General features: G+C 40.0%; 5 protein-coding genes across 5 annotated transcripts; 3 read left to right on the top strand and 2 right to left on the bottom strand.

The window, feature by feature from the left end:
• The first annotated feature begins 713 nt into the window (after positions 1-713).
• F5B22DRAFT_160619 (major facilitator superfamily domain-containing protein) lies at positions 714-3,139 on the top strand. Its single transcript, XM_047969239.1, has 9 exons — positions 714-831; positions 905-1,186; positions 1,261-1,464; positions 1,528-1,545; positions 1,618-1,725; positions 1,791-1,893; positions 1,971-2,434; positions 2,532-2,613; positions 2,699-3,139. Exons 1-9 carry the CDS (start codon positions 822-824, stop codon positions 2,931-2,933), a joined length of 1,506 nt encoding a protein of 501 aa, XP_047835856.1. The 5' UTR covers positions 714-821; the 3' UTR covers positions 2,934-3,139.
• Positions 3,140-3,579: 440 nt separating this feature from the next.
• F5B22DRAFT_641635 (kinase-like protein) lies at positions 3,580-6,849 on the bottom strand (the record flags this gene model as incomplete). The annotated part of the gene is made up of 3 exons (XM_047978017.1): positions 3,580-5,757; positions 5,807-5,904; positions 5,955-6,849. 3 exons carry the CDS (start codon positions 6,847-6,849, stop codon positions 3,580-3,582), a joined length of 3,171 nt encoding a protein of 1,056 aa, XP_047835855.1.
• A 553-nt stretch (positions 6,850-7,402) lies between these two features.
• Positions 7,403-10,948, bottom strand: F5B22DRAFT_586055 (Sodium/hydrogen exchanger family-domain-containing protein). The gene is made up of 5 exons (XM_047973532.1): positions 10,230-10,948; positions 10,118-10,147; positions 9,909-10,055; positions 9,197-9,853; positions 7,403-9,140 (listed from the first exon to the last, which is right to left on the bottom strand). The coding sequence occupies exons 1-5, from the start codon at positions 10,267-10,269 to the stop codon at positions 8,023-8,025; spliced, it is 1,992 nt and encodes a 663-aa protein (XP_047835854.1). The 5' UTR covers positions 10,270-10,948; the 3' UTR covers positions 7,403-8,022.
• Positions 10,949-11,396: 448 nt separating this feature from the next.
• F5B22DRAFT_586052 (major facilitator superfamily domain-containing protein) lies at positions 11,397-14,263 on the top strand. The gene is made up of 3 exons (XM_047973531.1): positions 11,397-12,529; positions 12,607-12,660; positions 12,711-14,263. Exons 1-3 carry the CDS (start codon positions 11,869-11,871, stop codon positions 13,991-13,993), a joined length of 1,998 nt encoding a protein of 665 aa, XP_047835853.1. The 5' UTR covers positions 11,397-11,868; the 3' UTR covers positions 13,994-14,263.
• A 213-nt stretch (positions 14,264-14,476) lies between these two features.
• On the top strand, positions 14,477-17,083 carry F5B22DRAFT_586050 (uncharacterized protein). The gene is made up of 7 exons (XM_047973530.1): positions 14,477-14,925; positions 15,052-15,216; positions 15,345-15,593; positions 15,719-15,734; positions 15,901-16,026; positions 16,189-16,285; positions 16,363-17,083. Exons 1-7 carry the CDS (start codon positions 14,804-14,806, stop codon positions 16,368-16,370), a joined length of 783 nt encoding a protein of 260 aa, XP_047835852.1. The 5' UTR covers positions 14,477-14,803; the 3' UTR covers positions 16,371-17,083.
• Positions 17,084-23,795: the final 6,712 nt, after the last annotated feature.

Raw genomic sequence — 23,795 nt, 5'->3', positions numbered from 1 at the left:
CTCGCACTTTGCCCACTCACCCTGGCCTAGTCAATTACTTAAGCTGCGACATCGGGACCCGAGATTTTCACACTGGACAGCTGTTGCTTACTTACATGTACAACCGCCCCCCAAAGACACATTGATGTCTCTCTCTAAGCGGTAGGTAATACGAAGCTGGCTGCTTTTGTACACTGGACGATCGCATTTTCGTATCGCATAAATATTCCTAGGGTATGTGGTACAGGCGATCAGCAAACACATCGCGCGCTGGGCCCGAGACTCACGGCTCCACGAAAGTATGCATAAGGCATTTCTGTTTGTCAAACATCTTTAAGATTAACAACGTGCCACTGATCAAGGCAGGCTCCTCGTGGGCATGTGAGATGCGCGTGCGTACGAAGTATGGGCGTAGTGGCCCAGATGAGACCCCCATTCCCCAATGTCCAATCTTTAAGCGATCGGCGTCCTCACGAGCCAAAGAGGGCCTAGTTTACCCTACCCATCCACTACGGCTTCAATAGTAAGTGTTGCAGGGGGACTGCCGGCCTTAAATGTCAGACGGCGCGCGCGCTGTGACAAGGTATATAGTCAAGACAGGCCGGTTTTCGCATTCATCGTTGTTGACTGACCACTTCCATATTTTATCTTTGAAGACAAATCGTTCAATCTTTCGGCCTCCCTCTCCCCCGCTCTCTCTTTCTCTCCCCGTTCTTCTTTGCTGCCATATGCCTTTCGTCTGTCGTTGGAGCGTTTGTTGGATATAGCGTCGTCGTCATCGTCTTCATCGTCATCGTCCCCACCGTTGGGCAAATCGTACCGTAAATCTCACTTAGAGAAAAATGGCCATTGGTAAGGGAGATTTTCTTGTGCCGTGTTCCTAGTTACCTACCTACGACTAACAACAACAATTAACTTCTCACAGCAAGCGCCTTTGAAAATGAAAAGGGACAAGAGGAATTAACCTACAATAGCCGCGACCCGGGCACAACCGACAACTCCGACGATGGTGGCGAGCTCTCTGGGGCCGTCGTGTGCCCTTCTCACACGACGGAGCGAAAGATGATGTGGCGTGTCGACTGGCACATCCTCCCCTTCGTCACTATCCTGTACCTCCTAGCCTTCCTGGATCGCGTAAACATAGCGAATGCCCGAACCTTCAATCTAGAAGCTGATCTCGGTCTGAAGAAGACGGAGTACAACACAGGTTAGGACCAATCGCGGGTCTCGCTCTTTCGTCGCCTCAGTTTTGCTGATCTTTTCCTTGCCGCCGCTTGCTAGCTCTGACTATATTCTTCGTCCCGTATATCCTTTTCGAGATACCAAGCAACATTCTTCTCAAGCGCTTCTCTCCGCGAATCTGGTTATCTGGATGCATGTTTCTTTTTGGGCTCGTCTCTATCTTTCAGGGGCTTGCTCAAAACTATGGCGGCCTGCTTGCTACTCGCTTCTTCCTAGGCCTGTTCGAGGCTGGAATGTTCCCAGGTGCGTGAAGGAACATCTTCTGCCAAGCAAATGCTCTTGTAAAAGCTAACCCTGGAATTACAGGCTGTTTCTACCTTATTGGTGAGTGTTTTGCTGCTGCTTGGTGCTGGTGTGCGCCTCACACAATGACATCACGGAACTAATTTCAAAAAGGCATGTGGTATAAACGAGACGAGGCGCAGAAGCGGTATTCTCTTTTCTTCTCGTCCACATCGCTCGCTGGTGCTTTCGGTGGTCTCCTTGCCTCCGCCATCGGGAAACGTAAGCATTCATATTCTAAGCGCTACTCTTGTGGCTGAGAAACAACGACTGATTTAGTGATTTAGTGGATGGTGTGCGAGGCTATTCGGGGTGGAGATGGATTTTCATCCTGGAAGGTCTCCTCACTGCGGTCGTTGCAATCATCTTCTTTTTCACGTTCCCCGCTTTGTGAGTATTGACTGTTCTTTTCAGTCTGATGCGTCGGGGACTATCACGCTGAATCTGTTGGCTAACCGGCATCCCAGCCCGGAGGAGTCCAAGTGGCTATCCGAAGAGGAACAAGCGTATATAAAGACACGCTTGAAGGCCGAGCAGGGAAACAACGGCGCCGAACGAAAAATCACTTTCCGAGACGTGCTCACGGTTTTGAAGGATCACAGAGTGATTCTGGGCGGGTTTATGTACTTCGGACTGATTGTGCCGGCCTACGGGTACGCGTTCTTCGCCCCGACCATCATCAAGACATACAACTATAGCCCCATCCAAACCCAACTGCACTCTGTCCCGCCGTGGGCGGCTTCGTTCGTCTTCTCCCTAATTGTAGCCGCATTGTCTGACTGGACGCGCCACCGTGCGTTCTTCGCGCTTGCGCCTTTGGGTCTCCTCATTGCGGCGATTGGCGTTTTGCTGTCCGTTCACACCAACACGACAGCTGAGTATGCTGTGTTGCACCTTTTCACGAGCGGCACATATGCCGTCTTACCCATAAGTAAGCAAATCATCCGATTTAATGTTTTGATAGTTTGGGAGCTTTCAAGACCATGAGTATTACTCTCAGAAGGTGATAGCTAATCCTAGTATTGCAGTTGTCTGTTGGTTCCAGATGAACCTAGGCGGCCATCACCGCCGCGCTATCGGCTCAGCGTGGCAAGTTGGATTTGGAAATTTGTAAGTAACCCCTTCTCTTCATTTGAATCTTCACACAATTTCAGCGTAGATAGAAAACAGACTAACGTTCTATCGCCGTCGTCAGAGGTGGTATCATTGCTACTTACATATTCCTGGACACCGACGCCCCATACTTTACAAAGGGTTACGCAATCTGCTTAGGTTTTACCGTCGTCAGTGCCTTAGCCTCGGTACTCTATTTGATATCAATCCACGTTGAGAACAGGAGGAGGGCTAAGACGGCCACGAATATTGGCCTCTCCGAATATGAGAAGACTGAATTGGGTGACTTGAACCCTAACTACAGATATATGTACTAAAAGAATATTTGGCGAAGGTTAGAAGTTGTGGCTGTTGCCTTTTTGAGATCAAACTCCTCTGGACTTCTCAGGGCGGCTGAGGCTTGATGAACACTGTCAGGATTCATCTAATATGCCTCGTGGATGGGATTCACGACTTGAATGATTTTTCGTAAATAATTCAGTATAAAGGCAAACCCTTGATCTAGTTGACAGTATCATTTAGCGAGGCCTACACAGGTCAATTGAATTGATGAACAAGGAACATAATAATAACGGCACATACCTCGTTGCTTATTGTCGACTTCACTTGCGGTAATGAATGTTGCGACAGCTTTACATAGGATCTTTACCAGCGGATAGATTCATGAGATAGACACTCCGAGAACAAGCATTAATTTCAAATCGTTTGTTATCGGACCTGAGAAACGACATTTCCCATGAGAGCCTAGGTGTCAAAGAGATAAGGGATTGGTGGGTGACCGAGAATCTGATTATTCAATTGCCTTCTTGAAACGCCAGGTCCACATCTAAGCTCGTAAGGAGTGGCTCCGTCTCGCAACCAACACCAAAATACTACTATATATTGGCTGGAAGCTCTGAGACAAATGATGATATGCACTATCAACATGCCTGCCTGAAGAAAAGGGACAACCGCATAATTGATCTAACGTCTGCCTTTTCGATCCGCCTCCGCATCTATATCTCGCTCAACCATTTCTATAGAACTAAGACTTGGAAACCTTTTACTAAAATCCTGGATATAGTCTTCCTTTTCTTGAAAAGACATGTCCAAGGCAGGTCGCCCAGGTAAACCAACTCCCACAAGCTGGTCTGAACTGGCCCGGTAAGCACTACTCGCAGAAAGTTGCTGTATCGTTGGTGACCGACGACCGCCAGTCGGAAGATTGATCAAGTGTGTGGGTTTAGGAGCAGGATTTGGTTTGACGGGAGGCACCGGTCGATTTGCTGAGCTCGAGCTCTGACCGTTCGACCGAACTCGTGCCAAAGCCTCAGATGAGCTCGTAGGTGGTTTTGGCGGTGGCCCATGACCAGTACCAGTGGGTCTCTGCGGCAGCTCTGGGACTTCTTTCTCTTCTCGACTCCTTGCTAGTGCTTCGTCCGAAAATTTTCCATAGCCCGACGCAGTGCGCTGGACGTGTTGAGATGATTTGTTTGACTCTTCAAGTAAATTCTGTACTCGATTTTGTATACTTGCTGCTCGCGAAACACCGCCTATGCTTCTTGGGAGAGGTGCATGACCTATGTCTCCAGCCCGTGCAGCCATCTTTTGTTTGTATTCAGCTGCCGCGGCTTCCACCCTGCGCTCCTCATCAGCGAGACTCTGGGCTTCAAGCTCTCGACGCATTTCTGGAGTCAACTCAGCCTCGCCCAATACATGACCATCATCACTACGCCCATCTGTAGCCTCGGATCCAGCGATGGGAGTGAGCGTATGATTTTCCCCGTCTTTCAAGGGGGATGGTGTGCGTATGGAAGAACCTGTAGGATTTCCTTCAAAGCGCTTGAAGGCGTCACCGAATTTTCCTGCAAGAATATTCTTGGTGCCTGATAATGAACCCAGACTCGAACGTTTGCTATGATGTTTCGCACCTCGATCCTTCTTCTTACTATCATTATCTTCCATTGATCGAAGGAATTCAACATTGGACTGGATTGAAACCTCGTCTTGGGGCTCAATTCTTGGAGAGTCTGCTCTAGGGACTATCTTGGGAGATGGGTACCCCGGTGTGCGTAATGGTTTAATGGAGGCCTCCCTCTCACGCAGATAATCCATGCTAGATTCAAGATACATACTAGACGGTCTTGATCGGCCTGTACTTGACGAGGGCTTTACCAAAGGTTCTAAAGCTTCAGGACTCGGTCGCCTAGCTTCGAGGGATGGTCGGGACGACGACGCGTGTGATACCGAAACAGACTGTGACTGCGCCGATGGGATTCGAGGACTGGGGGAAGGTCGAGGGACCTGACCTGGATCTAACCGTGATTGGCTTGAAGTAGAACCGTTCTGTTCTCTGGGCAAGCTTGTTGACCGGTGCTGATCAGCTGGTGGAAATCGGTGAATTGGAGGATAATCACGAATCGGCATGTCGATAAGTGGGTTTGTCATTGTCCCAGTAGAGACCATTATTGGTCTATTTGGTACTTCCTGCTTAGGTTGGGGAAGGGTGGAAGAGATAGCCTGGAGTTCGGGATTACTAGAAATGATTGTAGAAGCTTTGCTCTTTTCCACCATCGGATTTGGTGGGGAGGAAGCAGGTTTTTGGGGCGGTGCTAGTGGTGGTGATGGGCGATGCGATTCAGCCGTGCCAGCCGCGAACTGTGTATGACCTGCATCGTTGGCCTGCCTACGATTTTCTAGGGTAGAAGTGGACTTCGCCGAGGGGCTGGCAAACGCATCATCGGCAAGGTTTTCTGTTGCTCGCTGATTGAGCTGTGCTGCTGGCCCGTTGGATGAAGCCTGTGGTGAAGTAGGACTATCAAAATCGAAGTTGGACCCTTGATCATGTAAAAGAGAAAATTGATCGAGAGTTGGAAACCTCGAGGACAATTCATCGCTCCCTAGCTTGGCTCCTGATTTAGCGTCGAGAGCAGCAAAGGGATCACCAGCAGTGACCTTCGGAGGTTGCGAGGACGCAGCTTGGTTCGTAGTAGCTGGGCGGCCCCTACGCATAGGCGTTATATCAGGAATTGCCTGGGTTTGTTGCTGTGGGGGTGGAGAGTACACGGCACCCACAGTGGGTGTACTGCCAGTCTTGCGCTCAGCAGGAAGCTGTCTCTCGCTCATATGTGGCTCTGATGACTGCGAGCGGTTCGAATATATCTAGAAGTGTGTCAGCAGGTTGGCGGCTTCCAAGGACGAAAGGACAAACATCATGAATAGGTATTTCGCGACCCTGCATTAGGCAACTTTCTCGAAGCACTTGATAGATATTTGGCCTAGATACCGGGTTTTCTCGAAGCATGGAAGCTGAAAATTATTAGAACGAGATGCTCGGTAATCAATATCGAGGCACTTACCAATCAATTGTTTCAGCTTATCGGAGAATACAGGATAACTAGGAAATCGATAACTCGCGTTTAATATGGCAAGCTGTCCTTGATCTTCAAATGGAGTTGTGTAATAGCAGAGCTTATAAAGGAGAACACCCAAGGCCCAAATATCCGACTTCTCATCTATCGGCTGCTTCCTATACACATCGACCATTTCAGGGCTTCTATATTGCATCGTAGTGTGCCTTTGGATATCTTCGTCTATTAACCTGCATTCCACGACTGTCTGTGGTGCAGGTTTAGGCGGCGCTGCAGACCCAAAATCGCACAGCTTGAACTTCCTCTTAGCACCATGCATAACAATCAGCACATTCTCTACTTTGAGGTCCCGATGTAGCAATGGCGGTTTGAGGTAGTGCATACAAGCAACGCCCTCGGCGATATCGGAGAAGATGTTTATTATTTCGGGTTCGGTTAGACGATGTTGTAATCGGGTGTTCATGAAGTCGATTAACCCTCCCCCGTCACAGAATTCCATCAGCAGAAAGACCTCATAACCACCGCCCTTCAACTCGGAGGCATGTGAGTCTATGTAAGTGACAATAGGGCGGTGTCCTTTTAACCGCTTCATCGTCTCGACCTCGGTTCGCATTGAACGCAGCGTTTCCTTGTCGGGGACGGCGACTCTCTTCAGCACGGCCTGGTCAGTGCCATCGATAGGGCGAGGCAGCTTGACGAGATAGACATGTGCGAATCCACCCTCAGAAAGGTATCTCTGTATGACGACCCTATGTTCACCGACTTGAATCTTGGTTCCCGGTGCAAAAGTGCCAGCGGGGGTGGCGGAGGCTTGCACGGGCATTGGCACCTGTGACGGCTGGCCATAGTGGGCAGCAGCCAAAGGGTGGTTATAGGAAGCCATAGACACAGGAAATAGATGTTGTGGCTGTTGCAAAGTCGAGTATCGGGTAGCGAACAAGAGGGCGGGACGCTCAGGTGCGGCGGCGAAAGAGAGACACGGAGACGGAGTCGGAGTCGGTGGAGGACGGGATGGGTTAGAACAGGCTTCACGGGTGTGGCATGGGGGCAATGAGATGTCGGGCGCCCAGTTTACGTGTGGCGCATTTCTCCTGGAGGGCTGGTCGTTCCACGAAGCAAAGGAGTGACAGAAATAATGACAGAAGCGAGAGGTTTGGGTCTCGAACAATCAAAGCGACGAATCGAGCTACACAGGCCAGAAGCGACAACTTGGTGCACAGAGTGTCTGGTGTTGTGCGGCTGGCCTGGTTACCGCTTCCGCAAGAACCAGCTAGCTACAGCAGGTACCCGTACATACAGTAAGTTCCAAGGTTGGTAGGTAACAGGTAACAAGTGAAGAGTGCCGGCAGCTCCTGAGGTAAGTATGTAAGAGTTGTTCATGCGCCAAACAGCCCGTGAAATGGCTGCGAGGTGTGACCAGTCTGCGGACTTAATTAGACGTAATTAAGTAGGTACACAGTACCTAGGTAGTGGCTGTCAGCTGGCATGCACCTGTCGTATGAACTGCTTGGCATCTGTGACGTGGCTCTCTGAAATCATACCTCAGCTAGGTAAGGTCCCGATGGAGTCATAACGCGGAGTGACCCCTTTTCACTGCGCTGATCTTGTAGTCTCGCCGTATCTCAAATCACTACCTACTGCCATTGAAAGCCCTACATATACCTACCAGCTTCTGTCCATCGCTCCATCGAAAGCCACAGCCAACAGGTCTATCACTCTCTCAGCAGCATTTAGACGAAGTCTCGCATCTTACGAGGTATGGTGAATAATGAGCAATCGGGAAAGCGAACCGGCTAAGGATTAAGTTTCAGCTTAATATCGCTGTCTCGTCATGTCGACGCAACTAGGTGCAACGATGAGCTGACTAATCATTAGGTAGGTATGAAGGCAAGATAAAATAGCTGACATGGACTCGGATGCGGTTTACCTGAAACCTGAACTCCAGATGAATGATCAGGAGGCCTAGTTCTATATTCCCAAGTATATATTACGTACACCTAATACACTCAATGCTCATTTGAATTTCCCGTGACCTATCCCTAGACCTGGTATCCGATTAGCTGGGTCCAGCACCACCTTCAGTATGGTTGTTTCCGTCTAACAACAGTTTTGGTTTGATATAATCCTCATCAAGTTGTCGGAATAGAGCCTGAGGATCTTGCGTCGTGAATAGCTGCTTGATTGCTGACCTGGTAGAAAGAGGGGGGGCAGGTCTCTGTCCTGATGTCGGGTATGAAAATACACCTTCCTCTTCGGATGCACCGCTCGCTGTCAATTCAGGACTTGACCTGCTTCTTGGTGACCTGCGGGCAGGTGGAGGGAGATCCGAGGTATCTATATCGCTGCCAACTTCCGAGTCTGTTAGGCTGGCAGCTTGTCCAAGGAGATCCGATCTCTCCAGCTCATCGCCTCCTCCCAGACGCGAGTTCTTCCGGCTTAAGCTTGTTGCACGCGAGTGCGGCATTGGTGAGCGGTGTCCTGACACATAACTGCCTCGCTCAGGACCTGTATTGCGTCTACCGTTGGCAGCATCCATTCTGTCCATCCGTACAGATCCATTCCTTTGTCGTGGGTTGAATCCAAGGCCGGTACCAGACCTTTTATAGTACGACCCTCCTGGGGTTGCTTCAATGTCAAATTCATCGTCACTGTCCACCTCCTCTACAACACCAGTTCTGATGCCTAAAATCTCCAACATTCGAGCCGTCGTTCCACCAAAAATGATCACCGTGAGCACTACCACAACCAGGACTGTAGCCTTCAAGGCGTAGGAATTATCACCAGATAATAGGGCCGCTAAGGCGACACCAACAGCACCACGCAAGCCAGCCCAGAAGAGCATAGCTTGGTAGCTATAGGGTAGTTCATCGCTAACTTCCCTACCCTGACGGCGGGCGCGATAGTGATGGTACCAATTGATGGCTTTAGATAGCGGAAAGACTGCTACCCATCGCGCTGCACAAACAGACACTACAGTTACGATAATAAGCAGTGGTTGAAACTGCAGCTCATTGTCCGTGAACAGCGACAGGCCTAAATAGATGAAAATAAAGTTCTCAGATAATTGGGCCATAATCTGGAAAAAATACTTGGTACTCAGCTGCGTTCGCCGAGACATGTTAAAGTAGGCGTAATGTTTCAAAGTAATGCCACAAAATAGCAAAGAAACAATGCCTGGCCAAGTTTTAGTGTGTTTTCAACCCATAAGTCATTTGTAGAATTTAAGTTACCTGACATTCTCACAGCTTGTGAGAAGAAGTAGCTCGCGTAGGTGATCAGCACAATCAAGCAAGTCTCGATATGTGGATACCTCCTTACGTAGGTGAATTTGAGAACCAGTGCTGTGCCAACACCGACAACGACGCCGATACCTAAGCTGCCAAAGAAGCTCAGTAGAAAAGTGCCTATACCCTTGATGAAGCTCAAAAAGCCGTAGGCACCAGCATCCTCGCCTCTATATGCTTGTGCCGTCTCGAAAATAACGATTGCGATAGCGTCGTTGAGTATGGATTCACCAAAAATAACTGTATATAGCTTCGGATCGACCTTGTAGGTGTTGAAGATGGCTAAAATGGTTACAGGGTCAGTAGCAGATAAAGTCGCGCCCACCGATATAGCGTCGTTAAAGGTCATGTCAAATCCTTGAGGTATCCGTGTATACAGCCATAGCAGAAGCCCGATGACGACAGCAGATAGGAACGTGCCGGCGAAGGCAAAAACTAAGATGGTGCCTATATTTCGAAAAAAATTGCCCTGATGCAGCTCATACCCGGAGTTGAGGATGATCGGCGGAAGCAGGAGGTTGAAGAAGATCTGATAGTCGAAACTGATGAGGGTGGGAATGCCAGAGTCGGAGGTTACTCGAAGGATTAGGCCTACGGTCATCCCTAGCGAACACAGTCAGCCCTTGGTGCCTTTGTTCCGACGAGAATCATGACTGACCAGCGAAGATGGAAATGACGGTTTCATGCACTGCCTGGACCTTCTTCTGCTGCAGCGTGTAGCTGGTGAAGAAGGCGATTATGAGAAGCACGATGGAAATGAAGAGGGCCCATGATGAAGTTATTTCCTTCTCTCCCGAGTCCTTGTCTGTTGCCATTGTTAGATGATTTCGGAACAGTGAGGTAGATGCGAAAGAGTACGATCCGTACCACCGGGGTCTAATTCTTCGTCGGCACGTCCTAGATAGATGGGCGCGTCAGTCAGTCAGTCCATGTTCACAGTTGGGAACTGGCAATGAGTCGCATCGCCAGTCAGACATACGGGCAAGCTCCAGACCAAAACCGGCGAGTTGCGACAACATGTTGGCGAGGTCGCGGCGAATTCAAAAAGGTCGAAGCGAGTGCCGGCGCAAATAATGCGTCTTCCAGGTTCCGCCTTACCCGGAGCTCTATGACAGCGACTTGTCAAGGCATCAAATGTCGGGGCAGGATGGAATCATTTGACGATCAGAGTGTCGCTAACGACAGCAGAGGCGGAGAGGCGTGAAAATGATAGTTTCAATTCGAGACACGACTAGACTAGGTAGAAAGGCTACACTAGCATGTATGGATAGTGGTAGGTTATCGACAGCTTTCATCTTTACAATTTCGGGCAGTTAGGTAGTTGATCGGTCGCTGTAAGGCGGCGGGCTGCGGGCTGTAGGCGGCGAGTTGCAGCATCAGGCTGCGGCGCCGCTGCGCCAAACCAAACTACTGTGTCGGATAGTGTACCTATTACTACCTAGGTACTTAGGTAGGTATAAGTATATAGGTACCCCACATTTCCTTCTGTATATAGGCACCTACCTAAGGCACGCTTACCGAAGGTAGGTAAGTACCTAGGTAAGTAGTAATGGGACTTAGAAGATGAACCAGCGTTGTGGCACCAGTGTAGTGGTACTTACCTAGGTACTTAGAGTTCAGAATTCAAGACTATGTGTAGGCCTCGCATTACGTAGCAGACAGTCGTTTGGATAAGACATAAGAGAGGGACGTGGCATGATGTTTTGGTTTACCTACAATAAGTACATAAGGTAGATATCATAGGTACACCCACCGGACAGATAAATCCGTGCACTCTGATTTTAGACCCACCACCACCACTACCACTACCACCTAATAACCCCTTTATGTATAGCTTCATATAACCAGAACTATTGAAGTAAAAATTGTATAGAAAATACTGGTAAACTCTACAGCTTCTGCTCTTTAATATGATGTGTACCATTCATATGCGCGGCGTACGGCGAGTAGTTTTTTATTCAATGAACGTATAAGAAGGTTTAAAGTGGTAGTATTGGTATACTGGGTCTAAAATTAGAGTGCACGGATTTATCTGTCCGGGCATTGAGGAGGTAGGTAGGTACTACCTAGGTAGGTATATTGAATATCTATAACCAAAAGTGTAAGTTTATAAACCCCGCCAATATACCTAAGTACCTACCTGGTACCTACTTACATGTACCTGGGCGCCGTGAGTCGCGTAAAAGAGGTTAGGAGACATACTACCTACGAAGCCAGTGGTAGACTGTAGTTAGGGGGATTTCTGACATCGTCACGTCATCGGCCAGCCCAGCCAGCTCAGCTGCGCACTCAACTTACCTCAAGATGTACACAACTCCATTTACCCGCCTTACCATTCTTTTCAACAACGATTGTCGCGCAACCTCTTCTCCGTCAAAGGTATCAACACTAGCTGCATACAGATCGTGTACAAGCAGTCCGGGAGAAGAGTGATGAATATCAATAGGCAACCCACCAACATCTTCACTATACACATGACCTGAGCCTTAATCGCCGACAATCCTCTGCCCTGGAATTCCACATATTTCGGCCCCAACGCTTTTATGCTCGTCTAACCGCCGAAAAAAAAAACGAAAGAGCGTCCCGAACACCATTAGGTGTCCGCTTTATCCTACTCCATGAGCTCGTCATCCTCGAGGTCCGTCAGGAGTGTGATCACGCCTAGCCCTATAGCCACTTCATCAACTAGCAATAAACCCGACGCCGAATCGACAGCCCAGGGCGCCATACAACGACACCATAATGTGGACGGCGATGCTATAGACGAGCAATCTCCTCTCTTGTCTCCTCATGGAGAGGAACAAGCGCCTTTCATAACACCACCCGCTGACAGCCAACACCACCACCAACAAGACGACCATCCCCACGAAACAAAGAGCGTCTGGTATCTGATTGCACTGACAATATGCTTGGGAGGTCTTCAAGTCGCTTGGGCTGTCGAGTTGTCCAACGGCACGCCCTACCTTCTGTCTCTCGGGTTGAGTAAATCACTTATGGCGCTTGTTTGGATCGCTGGTCCCGTCACTGGTACACTCGTCCAACCCTACGTCGGCATGTTAAGTGACAACTGCCGCGTATCTTGGGGAAGACGCAAACCATTTGTCCTGGGCGGCGCCGCCGCCACGTCGCTTGCGTACATGTTTCTCGCCTGGATAAGGGAAATCGTCGGAGGTTTTCTCGGCTTGTTTGGTGCAGATCCTCAGTCTGCCGGTGTGAAGACTACTATTATCATCATCGCTGTCATTTGGATATATGTCCTTGATGTCGCGGTTAACACAGGTTTGTCACAAAGCTCTTGTTGACTACTCACTATGGATATGTCGAGAGATCGCGATTAGCGTCTAACATAGCGACAGTTCAAGCCTCAATTCGAGCTTTCATCGTCGATTGTGCACCATCACACCAACAAGGTTAGACGATTTCAATGTTGCCTTTGACACAAAAACTGATAGTTAAACAGAAGCTGCAAATTCGATGGCTAGCAGAGTTGTTGGACTTGGTAACGTCATTGGTTATATCGCTGGCGGCATAAATCTGCCTAGGTATGTCTGGTTTTTTGGGTCTACCCAGTTCAAGGATCTTTGCGCTATCGCCAGTATAGCGTTATGCTCTACCGTCCTATTCAGTACGACAGTTATCCGAGAGCGAAATCCACGACTCGACGGACGACCGTCCGAAGGCCGACTTGGGTTGCTTTCTTTCTTTGTGAAGATCTTTGCTGCGATCAAAAGACTGCCGCCACAAATTGCAAAAGTGTGTGTTGTGCAATTCTTCGCCTGGGTTGGCTTCTTTCCGATGCTCTTTTACACTTCTTCGTACATTGGCGATATCTATGTCCAACCTTATCTTGAAGAGAACCCTCATATGACCCCTGCAGAGTTGGATGAGCTATACGAAAGAGCAACGCGCATGGGCACACATGCACTACTAATATTTGCTATTACCAGCCTCGTAACAAATGTGGTGCTCCCATTCTTCATCGACCCCACTTACGACACTGCCAGCAAGCCTCCAGGTCACGACCATGAATTGGATGCTGATGAGGCCTCGACCGTCAGCAAGTGGCTGCAGCATCTTGTTATTCCTGGATTCACGCTTCGCCGAGCATGGATGTTTTCACATATTCTGTTTGCAGTATCAATGTTTTCGACACTCGTTGCTCGGTCGATTGAGGCTGCCACGGCCTTAATTGGGCTCATTGGGATCACATGGGCCTTGACACTCTGGGCTCCGTGGGCAATCATTAGTGCTGAAATCAGTCACCGTCAAGTCATGTATCAGGCGGCGCGACAGCAGCTGAGACATATTACACACGCTGCCAACGACACTCCCTCTAGTCCCTTAGTTAATAATGGACGGCAATCATCGGAGAATGAGCGAGAGCCGGATCAAGCTGGAGTCATTCTCGGCATTCACAACATGGCCATTGCTTCGCCACAGATGATCGCGACTCTAGGGTCAAGTATCATTTTCCGATTTTTCCAGAAGCCGAGAGGTGTCCCTGGGGATCACAGCTATTCTATTGTCCTAGCCAGTGGAGGTGTGTTTGTACTATTCGCAGCATACCTTGTCCATAAGATTGAAGACAATGCATCTCCTCTACCGGAGAACGCCGCTATATACGCAACAGAAGAAGGTGAGCCCATACCATCTAGGAAACACAGCGTCGAAACGTCAAGGGCGAGTTTAGAACAAGCGACCATAGCCAGAAGCAGCAGTTTCGGTGGAGGGCTCGAATATTGAGGTTATTGACATGTATAGCTTTCATTTGAAGACATGCTGGAAGTTATCTACAGGCGTGGACTTGAACGAAACTATTGACGCGGCTTACATTCATTATGTCAGGGTCTACAGCCGATACTTATGAAAGCTGTCAAACGATTATGACTGTAGATGACAGACTGAATGTGAATACATTGTTTAGTCCTAAGGCATACGTTAAATGAAACGGCCATTCCATGCACTCATTAGCTTAAGAACTACTCATCGATTACTATATATTAGTGCCAGGCCATGTATTCTCAGTAAACCCAAGTTCATGTCATCGCTAGGTACGAGATGGTCGTCAAACCGACTAGGTGATTCATGCAGCTTCATACCATACTTTCTTCTAGGCTAAATCCAACGGCGGCCGCGTCCCTTAATGGGCATTCTGATAGGCCCGCAAATGTGTTCGGAAGACCGTGTCCGAGACTGCTCTAACCCTTCAGGCCGTAAACATGATTACCTAGGTTCTAACAATATCGTCTACCTAGAGAACGCGGTCCGCCCAGCCTATCTAATATTAGTTCTAGCCTTGAATGACTGCAGTCAATGGAAAGCGGCGGTAACAGAGCCTGCAGTTCTCCAGCCCGTTGAGAGACCGTTAAACTGCTCACTTCTCTTAATATATAACAAGCCCCCGTTCGGGATTACTTTAAAAGCATGAGGCCTGTCCGATCTTTTGGCTACTTCCTAGGCTGTGTCTCAGTCTAATTCTCGCCTTGACAGCCTGGACCACATCGACCGCCACGCAGCTCCGAGGTATCCGTTCTCTCCGCTGGTTTCGACGCAATGAAGGCTTTTATGGTTTCTGTGGCGCTGGCGCACCTTGCCCAGGCAGCAGTGATATGGGATGGGCGATTCAACGAGTTCACCTCGTCAACCGACCTGAACAAGTGGTCATGGGCGAACCAGTCAGTGCCCTGGAATTATTAAATTCCTCCTTGGGCCGATTTCGGCCTCATTGCTCCTGAATTTTTCCAGAATATGTGTTGAAATCCTACGCCTTCTTGTAATATCTGACTCGAGCGTGTAAACAGAGTTGGGCCATACCAATACTACATCCACGGCTCTTCCAGCGTGGACAAATACGTCAATCTCTCCCCGAACTTCAAAAACCCGGCCGATACTGTGTCAAAGCAAGGAGCTAAGTTCACACTTGACTCGACGGCATTTTGGAATGGTCAGAACATGCGACGCACAGAGTACGCACGCAGGCCGCTCCACCTGTCCTTCCCCCTGTTTTCCTCTTCAATTTATATCGATATTTATGAACAAATGAACATCAACAATCATAATCATTATCTAACGTTTCTACCCCTCATTGCGATAGACTGATCCCCCAGACCAAGGCAGCCATCAACAGCGGCAAAGTGTACTATCACTTTTCGATGATGCGCAAGGACACCAACGCGCCGAGCGTAAATCGTGAGCACCAGATCTGCTTCTTCGAGTCGCACTTTGTCGAGATGAAGTCCGGCTGGATCTCAGGCGAGTCTGGCACCTCAAACCCAAACCTACAATTCATGGTCTCGCAGAACTCGAAGTGGAAAACAGAGTGGAAGGCGAATGTGTGGTATAAGTAAGCTGCTACTCCTGAAGTTCGTTTTGTTCCATTGTTGGGCGCTCATGGAGGCATTCATACATAACTCCTGAAACCTGCTCCCGTTTTACCTAGAAGAGTTACTGACGCCAGCGCAACTATAGTATTGCCTATGAGATAGTGAGTTTTCTCAATTTCGCACATGTTAACCGTTCTTCATCGGCCTCTTAAGACAACTTTCCTAACGCGCGTGGATATACACAATATATATAACCGCTCTTTCAGCACGTTCTCCCCATTAAATATAAGTTCACACTGACTTGTTACTATCTCGCCTGCTTCATAGGACTTCAGTAGGAATACAGTCGGCTTCTGGGAGTCGGAGGGCGCCAACCCGCTCAAGCAGGTGGTAGCACCCGTATCAGCATCGACTTCTTCCAACGGTGCCGACTGGCATCTAGGCGTCCTCGAGGTGGGTGCTTCTAAACTCTATTTCTCTTCTCTTTGGCGTGTATTGAGAACGTGGATTGGCCAAATACCTATGGACTAGTCCTATCTCACATACAACTTTTACATAGTATTCCATTGAGACTACATACTTATTATAACTCCTAACACTCTATATTGAATATAGCTACCGCGCTCTGGATACTCCGACACTACTGAGGATTTCTACTTCTCTGGCGTCTATATTGAATCCGGTTCCATCACTACCACTATCGGTGGTCCCAGTAAGTTGATATATGATTCATGTCTATAAAACGCTGGCTATGATTGGGGCATGTTTAGACTAACGACACGGCAATAGCTGCGTAAGTATCGAGCCCGACTGCTCGACGGCCTAGGCATGAGTCTTGGCTTGAGTGTTCCGCTCAACGATGCTGGGTGATAAATTTGATTAGGCACGCGAGTTGAAAACGATGGTGTCAGCTGCAAGTGGTTTTGTAGAGTGCTTATTTTAAACATATTCTATGGAGTGCATATTTGGCGCCCTCAATAACATTCCACAGTGGCAGTATGACACTCATTCAATTATAGTATCACAAGGCATGACAAACAGTGACTGTAGAACGTATTTTGAAACTGAGCAGCAAAGCCGCATTCACGATCTTAGGGTTACAGACAGAGAGACTCGCTGTATATACCTCTAGCCTAGGCATAGAGGCTTCTTAGAGACCTTCGTGCACAACAAATATCACTACAGTGCCTCATTCTTGCAGTTCAAACAGTCAGTCGTGGGAAACCATTACAGGCTTTTGAACCGTCACATCCCAGCTTGTCCGTCCATTTCACCAACCATAGGTTGGTATTGTTCTCTCCTTCCGTATCCCGAACGAATAACTCCTATATGGCGAGAACGGACTCGAAAAGTAGACCCCCCAACTCTCAAGATTCCATTGCCATTAGCTAAGCAGAAAGAACAAGCAATGAACATGGTAGAAGAGACCCGTTCAGGCTCAGGGATAGTGACAATACGAAAAAGGGCGGCTCGTTGTATGATGCAGCTGCTCAGCGATTTGAAAGAAGGCTGTCAGTAAGTGTGGAGTAAGGTACACTCTAAACCTCTGATTATAAGTATTACCAATATCCCCCTAGGTCTTTAACTATAGATCTTTACCTTTTAATTATCCTAAATATAACTTATATTGCTATTATATGTATATATCCCTATTCCTTTTAATAGGTTATAAGCTTAGAATAGCTTACCTATATTGTTTTTAATTTAAACGATTATTAAATAGTTATCCCTTAACTTTTCTTTAACTTTTTTTAAAGCTATTCCTCCAAGATTATAAACTTTAATTAAATTTACTATTAGATGATATATACGATAATTTTTAAAGCTAAAATAATATTCCTAAAAATTAGGATAATTTATAATAAATATAATACTAATATATAATAAAATTCCTAATTATTATATTAATTAATAAAAATATTATAGGAATTATTAATCCTTTATAAAAGATAAAACCCCTTATAAGGGCATTTTTAACTTTAATTTATTAATTTTTATATTTAAAAGAAATTAAAACTAACTTAAAATATTAATAATTAGTTTAACTATTAAATTCCTAGCCTTAATTACCTTTTTAAATATTTAAGCTATAAATCCTTATTATATTAATTGTATCATAATTGGAGGTTTAGGGTATAGCTATATTAATGCTATAGACGAAGATTTTAAGCTAAAGGAAAAAGGAAGGAAAGATAAAACTAAAATATAAGCATACATAGAAATATATATATACCAATAGCTATTATAGGTTATATAACCTTATTGGTATAGGTCTCGCATATCTCTACAATATCCCTTTATAGTATATATAATATTCCGGTATAGTATATATTTAATATATTTGTTATACTTTATAATACATATAATATTTTAATATAATATATATTTAATACGTTCGTTACACTTCCCCCTATTAAAATTAAAACACAAGTATAAAATAGATTAAAGAATTACTTATAACATCTGGTTTTAATTATAATGCTATTTCGTATAGCAACATTATCGTTAAAATAATTAGCAGTAAATTTATCAGCTATTATAACTCTTATCTATTTATTTAACCGTTTAAATAGTCCTAATACGTTAGGCTATCTTTTATAGAACTTTTATATTTTAACTAATGAATTCTTAAAATTCTTTACCGGGTACTAGGTATTGTTAAGGTTATAACCTTTCTAAATAACTTAATATTATAGCATTTTATTATACCTTATTATTCATAATTTAAATAGTTATTTAACTTTCTATTTTAATCCTTCTTTAATATTTTTAAGTTTTAATAATAGTTAGGTTTATTAAGGTAATAGATCTTTACTTACTTTATATAATCGATTTATATAAAAAAGGTTAATCATCTTTATTAACTTTAAAAGGTTTAATATATAGCTATATCCTTTCTTTTTAAATATTTTAAAGGGTTTAACCTATTAGGAATTTAATTAAATAGTTAAAATAATTAATTATAAAGCTTTTCTTTTTTAAAAAAAACCTTATTTCCTATATAAAAGTTTACTAAATATTACTTTTTATTTACCTATATTTTTTACCTTTTTTATATAGCTTTTACTACTTTATAAATTGCCTTTTATACCTTATAGGTTTATTATATTAATTGTTAGGCCAGCTTTTCTAATATTATCTTTTTAACAATATTTAATAAAGGTAATAATAAAGGGTTCCTTATATTAGTTTCCATTAGGACCTTTAATAATACTATATTAATAGCTAAATATTAAAAGGCATTATATATAAAATCCAATATAAATAAATAAAGGCTCCAATTATTTTAATATTTATTAATATAAAAGTATAACTATTAATTTAACTTTTAATTTATAAACTTTATAGCTTTTTACATTTAAGGGTAAAGGGTATTTTTATACCGGTATTTAATAAAGGTTAACTTATTAATCTTTATTAAAAAGTATAAAATAAAAGGTCTTACATTATTTAAAATCTATACCTTTAAAAAACCTAAAAAATGGTAAGCATATTTATAATATTAATATATTACATTTTCCGCTATATTGTTTTTCTTATTAAATATTATAATTAATAAATAATTAAATTTATTAATAAATACTTATATATAATTATAGCTATACTTATTTAAGGGTATATCTTTTCCGTTAACTATAATATAGCATTAAATAGCTATAAGGATTAATAATAGGTATAATAATTTAAATATTTTATTTTAAAAGATCTTATTTTATTAATAATTATAATAATTATAAATATATATTTAAATATTTTATTTTAATAAAGGTTAATAATAATCCTATTTAATTATTTTAATATATTTATTTTGCTTAAGGTAAATAGCAATTATTGGATAGTAAGCTTCCTTAATTAAAGCTATTTAAAAATAAACCTTTAAGTTAAAGGTTTACTTTAAAATAATTAACTAATAGTTTTTATATCCTAAACCTTATTTTTCGTTTTTTTGTTAAATTAAGTTTATTAAGTTAAAGCTATATAATATTACTGCCTTCTTTTTTATAATAATTACCAGCCCTTTTAAAGCTTTAAGTAGGATTAGGGCTATATTATATTCTTTAGCTTCGTAAGCTTTAATGGTTAATAGGTTAACTATCTTACGGAATAATACATCTACTATTACATTTTTTTGGTTAGGCTAGTATTAAAAGGTAATATTAAAATTAAATAAAAAGTTTACCCATTTTACTTATTTTATAAAAAGGATTCTTTTAATAATAAAATATAGTAGGGCTTAATAATTAATTATTATAAAGAACTTTATACTTAATAGCTTTAAATAATTATACTTTATAATTTAAATTATAGCTAATAATTCTTTATTCTATATAAAATAAACTTGCTTGGTTAATAATATAGTTTTTAAAAAGTACTCTATAGGCTTCCAAATGCTATTTTTTTTATTATTATTAAATAGCTCTACTAATAGCATTCCAAAAAGCGTTAGTTTTAATTTTAATAGGTTAGCTAAATTAAAAGAAGGTTAACATTAATGCTTTATAAGCTAACTTCTTTATTAATTTAAAAGCTTTATATTATTTATTACTTATTTTAAATAATATACCCTTTTTAAATAAATAGTTTAAAGGTTTAACTATATTATTAATATAATATATAAATATTTAAATAAAGTTATATAGCTTTAAAAACGAACGGATAGTTTAAATATTAATTAGGTTTTTAAAATTCCAATTAATAATAGCATTTATCTTTTTAAGGTTTATTTAAATACCTTATCTAACCTTTAAAATTATACTTAAATAATTTATAAAAGTTATATTAAAATGGAACTTTTTTATATTTCCTTAAAGCTTAATATTATAAAAGTAATATATTATTTTCTTATATTATTCTTAATGCTCTTTTTTATTATTTATAAATATTAAAACATTATTAATATAAGTATTAATAAAAAGGTTAAATAATTTATATAGCTAGGAATTAATAAAGTTTTACCATTAAGCAGGGCTAATCTTTAATCTAAAAGGTAAAACTAACTATTAAAACACTTCTTATTAGGTCCGGAATATTATTAAATATTAAAATTTTAAAGCTATCTTTAATCTATAAAAAGCTTTAATAATATTAAGCTTAATATAACGTTTAACCCTTCGGCTATTATATATAATACTATTTAAATTTAATATTAGGATAATACAGTCTTTTAAATATTTATTTTTTCATTAATAATTAATATAAAACCATCTTTTAATTAAATTTGGTTTAAAGGTAAAAAGAATAAAGGAAGCATTTACTTTTATATAGGGTTTAATAAAGCTATAAGTTAATAATTTATTTATTATTTCTTTTTTTAATAGTAGGTATTAAATTAGAATTTAATATTAAAGGGGGCTATTTAAGGGGTTATTAATAATAATTTTAAAAACTATATTATATCCCAATTATAATAAGGATAACTTATTAACTTCCACTTTTAAAAAAAACCCTTTTAAATAAGCTAACTCCTTAAGGATTAAATAATAAACTAATTTAATATATTTAAAGTTTTTGTTTTATAAAAAGGGAATATACTTATTATTAAAGGTCTTTTAAATCTTTTTTAATATTATTATAACTACCTTTAAGGCCGCTTTAATAAATTTAATAGGTATTAATTTATTTAGGAATACCCTTTTCCTTTATTGTTTCCATTTAAGGTTTAATTTAATCTTTTTAATAAGTTGTTAAATAATCCTTTCGTTTCAAAATTGCTTTATCTTTAAGCTCTCCAGTTAAATGTTTTTTCGGAAGTATATGGCCGGTTACTTTAAAATAATATATTTCTTTTTTAAAGCAATATCCCTTTAGTTAGCATCCTATTAAATAACGGAATTAATTTATTAATCGTTAAGAAACTTTTATATAATTTTAATTATAAGTAAGAATAGGGTAAAGGGAAATAAATCTTTTAACTAATGTAATATTTAATGGATATAATTTAAAGTAACTTTATTTTTAGCTAGCTACTTTAAATTAATTATAACATTATATTTAATATTAATAACCTAAAAGGTTTAATCCTTAAACCTTTATCCGTTTACTTTTAAAGTAGTAATAAGGTATTAATTAATTATATTAATAAGTTATCCTTAATAATTATTTAATTATTATAGTTATTTTAAAGTGGTTAACCTAACCTTTAATTAATGGCTAATATAGTAAGCTAATTTATAATTAATTATTAAATATATTTAAGCTTTAATATTATATAATATAATAGCTTTTATTTTAAAATTATTTATTTATATTTAAATAGGGTATATAAATTAAATAGTATTTTAACTACTTTTTATATAGGTTAAGGATAATTTATAAACTATTAAGGAATTTTTTAATAGTTTAGTTAATTTTTTAATTTAGATTTAATAGAAAAGAAGTTAATAGGCTTTTCTTCATTTTCTTTATTTTATATTTAAGCTATATTTTTACTCTTTTTAAAGCAATCTATAATGTAGTATCCTATTTTGCTATAGTTAAAGCAGGTATTATTCTTCTAATAGGTTTTTTTCTTTTCTTTTAAAAGCTTAATCCTTTTAAGCTTTATTATAGTATTCCCTTTATTTATATTCCTTTTATTATTAAAGTTATAGTTAATAAAGCTAACAGCTTATCTTTTCTTTTAGCAATTATAATAATAATTATAGTTATATATTACCTTTATTACCTTATTATAAAAGTATTTATATAATATTAATAAATTAATGCTAGCTTTAAATACTTTAATTTTAAGGTTAAAGCTAATATATTTTTATAAGAACTAAGACTATTCGGATTTAGGTAACTTTAACTTTAAAGCTAAATTATTAAATCGAACAATAAATTAATAAATATTAAAACCTAGCTTAAAGTAAAACTTATTTAAAGTATCTTATACTTAAATAGCTTAATTTAGGTTATAATAAGCTATTTTTAACGTTTATACCATTTTAGCTAAATTATTATACGGTTAAGTAGTAGAATAAAAGTAAATTTTAACTGTTTTTTTAATATCCTCCTTTAAAAGGGATATAATATAGCATATTTAGCTTTTTTCGATATAATATATTATTATATCTTTTTTAAATTTATTAACTAGCTTTTTTAACTAATTATTAAACAAATCTTTATTTTTAAAAAAAGTATTTAGGTTAGCTTTACAGGTTTTAGCCTTCTTTATATATTTTAGGTTTAGGTTTATAAAGTTACCTATTGGGCTAATTGTTTTAAAAATAGCCTATATAGCTATACTAATTAGTTTAAAGTTAATTTTACTAAAAGCACTTTTAATTATACTTTTTTATAATGCTAAGGTTAAGCTACTTCTTTTTATTTAAGCTTAAAAAGTAGTAATCTATTCTTATAATTATTAAATTAAGGTAACTTAATTAATAATACTTATTTTATTTATTAGTTAGGGTAATTTTATTAATCCTTTATTTAAATTAAGGTTTAATAATAAAAGCATTATATTTTTTAGTTTAAGGTTTAAAAAGTCTTAAAAGCTATCTTTAAACTTAATATCAGTTTTTTCTTCTTTAATAAAAGGAATAGGGTTTTAAATTAATTATTTATTAATTATAGGAATATTAAATATAATATATAATAATAATTATTAAAATTATTTTAAGTTATTTATTTTAATTAGGATCTTTTTAATTTTAAAGAGCATAAGGTTTAATTCTATTAATTAGGTTTATTATAAAGTTATATTCGTTTATTATTAAATATAAAATATAATAATAAAGGGGGGAAAGGTTTAATTTATAAATTATAAATAATAATAATTAAATATAAATAATATATTTATATAACATTTATTAATAAAAAGAAGAAGCTTAAAATAATATTATAATTAGGGGTTTAAAGTATAGCTATATTAATATTATAAATAAAGATTTTAAGCTAAAGGAAAAAGGAAGGAAAGATAAAACTAAAATATAAGCATATATAGAAATATACACATACTAACAGCTATTATAAGTTATATAACCTTATTGGTACAGGTCTTATATATCTCCATAGTATCCCTTTATAATATATATAATATTCCAGTATAGTATATATTTAACATATTTATTACACTCTACAATGCGTACAATATTCCGGCATAATATATATTTAACACGTTTATTATAAATTGCTTTAAAAAGTTTTCTATATTTATTAATATAACTTTTTTAAGTATTTTATTCTTTTTAACTTTTTTTTTTTAAAATAAAATAAGCATTAGTAAATTTTTAAAT

This window comes from Xylaria bambusicola (assembly GCF_022495145.1).
Source record: "Xylaria bambusicola strain CBS 139988 unplaced genomic scaffold F5B22scaffold_2, whole genome shotgun sequence".
Lineage (NCBI taxonomy): Eukaryota > Fungi > Ascomycota > Sordariomycetes > Xylariales > Xylariaceae > Xylaria > Xylaria bambusicola.
This window is presented reverse-complemented; position numbering and strand designations above follow the sequence as displayed.